The 3,857-nt window shown below is 51.2% G+C and overlaps 1 protein-coding gene across 1 annotated transcript; it reads left to right on the forward strand.

The window, feature by feature from the left end:
• The first annotated feature begins 334 nt into the window (after positions 1 to 334).
• On the forward strand, positions 335 to 2,918 carry Ly6l (lymphocyte antigen 6 family member L). The gene is made up of 4 exons (XM_063231348.1): positions 335 to 517; positions 622 to 738; positions 2,453 to 2,557; positions 2,670 to 2,918. The coding sequence occupies exons 1-4, from the start codon at positions 400 to 402 to the stop codon at positions 2,894 to 2,896; spliced, it is 567 nt and encodes a 188-aa protein (XP_063087418.1). The 5' UTR covers positions 335 to 399; the 3' UTR covers positions 2,897 to 2,918.
• The last annotated feature ends 939 nt before the right edge of the window (positions 2,919 to 3,857 follow it).

A 3,857-nucleotide genomic window follows, 5' to 3' on the forward strand; every position in this document is an offset into this window, starting at 1 on the left:
CTGAGGAGGGAAGTCTGATTTTAGGCAATCATGTGTCCTCCTCTCTCCTCTTCTTCTGGAAGACTTCCTCTCCCCCTTCCCTACCCTTCATGTGGCTAACTACTCAAATCAGCATGTCTCCATGGGCCCCTTTCTCAACCCCCTGAGAGGTCCCCTCAGCCTCCAGCCCCTGGCCACTCCCACCACACCTGAGGGAAGGTATCCATCTACCCCCTCATCCTCCCAGAAGCTCAGGGACATGCTGTCCTTCCATGAGTCATCCTGGCCCTGATCCAGAACCAATCTAGCCACTGTGTCCCCATAACAGTACCAAGAGGGGGTTGGGAAGAGACCTCAGAGCAGAGGCAGTGCTGGCTGAGAGTCCATGGTGACCCCGCTGCTCTTTCCAGAGCCTTAGAGATGCACAGGTCAGAAAGGGCTCAGGGAGGGGGATACATGGAGAGGCTCATGCTGGTGCTGGTGCTGTGGGTATCCTTGGCATCCATGGAGCTCAAGGGAGGCAAGACGACAGTGCCAGGTAAGGCCAGGGCAGGCAGGGGAAGAATGGGACTGGGTTGGGAATCCAGAGAGGATGGAGGGGGTCACTGGGGCCAAGGTCCCATGCCCACTATGTCCCCACAGCCTCAAACCTGAGTTGCCTCCAGTGCTTCAAGGTCAACAGCATAAGCCAGTGCCTGCCTGTTCAGTGCCGCATCACTGAAAAAGTCTGTGTCTCCCACAAGCTGATCATCTACACCAGTGAGTCTCACCCTGGCTTGGGAGTTGGTTGTGGCTATTCATGTTCCCCATGCCATTTTAAGAACTATCCCTTATAGAACACCTCCTCCCACCAAAAGGTCACCAGGACAGAGTCTCTGCTGTCACTGAATTCACAGAAGAGTGGGGCAAGAAGAGGGTCAGCTAGGCAGCAGAGACTTGTTGTCCCTGGACAGGAGCTTATTCCCTATCCTACCACCCAAGACCCCCACACACCAAGGCTACCCCCTCACACAGCACACCATAGGTTTAAGAGGCAATAAGACAGATTTGAAGAGCAAGTCAAAAATTTAAAAAATAAAAAAAGATCAAAAAGGATTATGAAGAGATCCAGGAACACAGTGCTTAGCCCCATGGAAACAGTGATATATATAAAAATGTCCCAGGAGCCCCAGGTAGACCTCCTCTGAGCATGTGTGGGTTCCTGGCTCCTGCTGGAAAGCTAAGATGTGGGTCCACAGATCACAGCTCCTTCCCAGCTGTTTGAGCCTCCAGGGATCCCTTTGCCCCAGCCTGACAGAGTTTCCCCTCTTCTCCTCTCCGGAGGCCCAGTCATAGCAAAACTCACTTAACACAACTCTGCTAATGAACCTCAGGTCAGCGTCTGCCCTGATTGCCTGGAAACAGTGCTTCAAAGCTCTTCTTCAGCTTCCTGGGGGTCAGTCTCTAACGTGGGGTGCAAGTGTGAGATGCCTGTCCCCGAGGAGCAGACTTCTGACAGTGGGCACACTCTACATGACGTCCTATGTGGCTCCTCCAGCTGCTGTTGTTCCCCTCTGCCATCCAGCAGGTTAAAACAATAGTCAAGATGGGATTTTTCCCAAAGGAGGTGGCAAAAATTCAGCCAAGCAGGCTGTTTCTTCCAGTGTGAGGTCCCCATGTCGCTGCAATGACTGCCCCAAACCCTAAGAAATCCTTTTTTTTTTCCAATTAGAATGAAGGAATCTCACACTTGCACTGTTTTATTTTCATTTTGTTTTATTTTTCTTTTAATACTGTGCCCTCTAACTAAACTCCACCCAAGTATCTTGTTTACAGTTTCTCTTGGTCTGGAAGGTCACATAACAGGGGTACTCAGTGCAGGGAGTGGGGATGTTTTAGGGCTGGCCGTCCATCCAGGGGAAACTCCCTGGCCTTTGAGACCTGCCTTGCTAGTAGTGTGGGGGCACAGCCTGGGGGAAAGTTGCTCAGAGTCAGAGATTCGAGGGAGGTCCAGTGCTCCATGCTCTGCTAGAGTCTCCTTTGTTACCCTCAATCCTGTGCCACTGAGCAGTGTTCATTGTAGCCTGCAGTGCACTACCACACAGTGTAACAAAGCACATTACACTTCAGTGTAATAAGGCATAGAATAATACATCATAGTGTAATACAATGAGGCACGACATAGTAGATTGCAACATATTGTAATAGAATAAACAGAATACATTGCAGCTTAATATAATGCAATACAACATATGATTCAACATAATACAGTAAAATATAACACACCATAAGAGGTAGATTCCACTCAAAATGATTCATCGTCTAATCAGGTTGGGATGGTGGTTCCCTGGTTGATAGGAATTCTATCTCTCCAGAAGTCCCTGCTGCACCTTTGGACAAACAGCCTCCAGGCACCCAACAGGTTTTCTGTGACTATCAGTCACATTCCATTCTCCCCCCTTCCCTCCTTTTCTCCTGATTCCTATGTCCTCAGCAAGAGGTGGCCCAGGTTTTTCTGACTTGGAAGAGACCCTGACTCTTTGCTATGCCTATTTGAAGGTGACCTTGAGCAGTTCTGCTTATGAATACACAGCAGAAGGTAGCTTCAGTGCCCTCTGTAGGATCAGATTCCACTGCTCAAATAGAAAGCCCCCACACCTCTTCCATTCACCTACATCTCTGGGACCACCTACCGTCTCCTATCTTCACAGGTTTAAGAATGAACATTCAGATCAGCAAGCGCTGTGCCCCAAGATGTCCCAACTTCAACAATGAGTATGAGTGGATGCCAAGCTCCGGGGTGCAGGCCAGGATTATCAGGGGCTGCTGCTCCAAGAATCTCTGCAACAAGGCATCCACCAGGCAGGAGGGGCTCTGGGTCAGGCTAGGGGAGCTCCTGACACCAGTGGGCCTGAGCTTCCTCTGGACACTACTGTGAGCATCTCACCCTGAAACCCAACTCGGCCAACAGCACATCCTGTTATCCACTTGTAGCTGCCATCCTCTGTCCCTTCCACAACACCCAGGATATATTCCTTGCAGGAGGTGCAAGAGAGGGCACCTTGGCCTCCACTCTTGACCCCACCATCCCCCTGTCCAACACCTTCACTACTCAGGAAGGCAGGAAAGCAGACCCTGCTCCTCAAGGAGTAGAAGGTGGCCTTTTGATTTGGGGAAAGGGCTCCTTGTAGAAGCCCTTGAGCAGGCTGCCTAGCCCTTGTAAGGGACAAGAAGGGACTGCTAAAACCAGACTCTAGCTCTACCTTCTCCATCCCAGCCACTGCTACCCCCAGAACTGAGGCAGATTAACATGGTGATTACCCCCCACCATGTGCTGGGCTCACAACCCTTGCTCCTCAGAAACAATAAATTCTCATTGCTCCATGGCCTGGCTCCCGCTCCTTCACTGTCCTCTGCCCACAGACTCATCCCTCCTCCTCCTCTGTGGGTGTTGCAGCCAGAACATCTTCAGAACCATGCAGCTGGAAAGACTGGACTGCCCCTTGTACAGGGAGCCTGTGCATGTGCAGACTGTTCGAGGTTCAGTAAGGAGAGGAGGCCCAGAGATTTAGAAGAGGATAGGGGAGAGAGCCAGACAGGGGTCCCAAATGATGTAGTCACTGTTTGCTCCAAGAAGTTAAGACCTGATGGATGTGAGCTACATGTCTGGCCTAGGAAGAACAAGCAGGAAGGTGACCAAATGAGGGTACAGGTGAGGACCAGGGACTAGGGGACCAATGTGGTCCTTAGGGCTACCTTGCTAAGCAAGCCAGGCCCTTGATAAGAAGAGGGACTGGCCTGTGGCTGGGCAGCATTTTCTCAGGCTCCACTGCCTGCCCTCTACGACCTGCGACCCTGTTTCCCCCCTCATCTGCCCCCATTATCCTACAACCCAATGT

This window comes from Cavia porcellus, unplaced genomic scaffold (genome assembly GCF_034190915.1).
Source record: "Cavia porcellus strain 051 isolate PalLab524CR breed Dunkin Hartley unplaced genomic scaffold, mCavPor4.1 scaffold_19, whole genome shotgun sequence".
Taxonomy (NCBI): Eukaryota; Metazoa; Chordata; class Mammalia; order Rodentia; family Caviidae; genus Cavia; species Cavia porcellus.

Excerpts from the sequence above, each read along its gene's own strand:
- Ly6l (XM_063231348.1), top strand. The coding sequence starts at position 400 with ATGCACAGGTCAGAAAGGGCTCAGGGAGGGGGATACATGGAGAGGCTC. Across the intron at positions 739-2,452 it reads CAAGCTGATCATCTACACCA|CAAGAGGTGGCCCAGGTTTT; the intron begins GTGAGTCTCACC and ends CTATGTCCTCAG. Across the intron at positions 2,558-2,669 it reads TTATGAATACACAGCAGAAG|GTTTAAGAATGAACATTCAG; the intron begins GTAGCTTCAGTG and ends CTATCTTCACAG.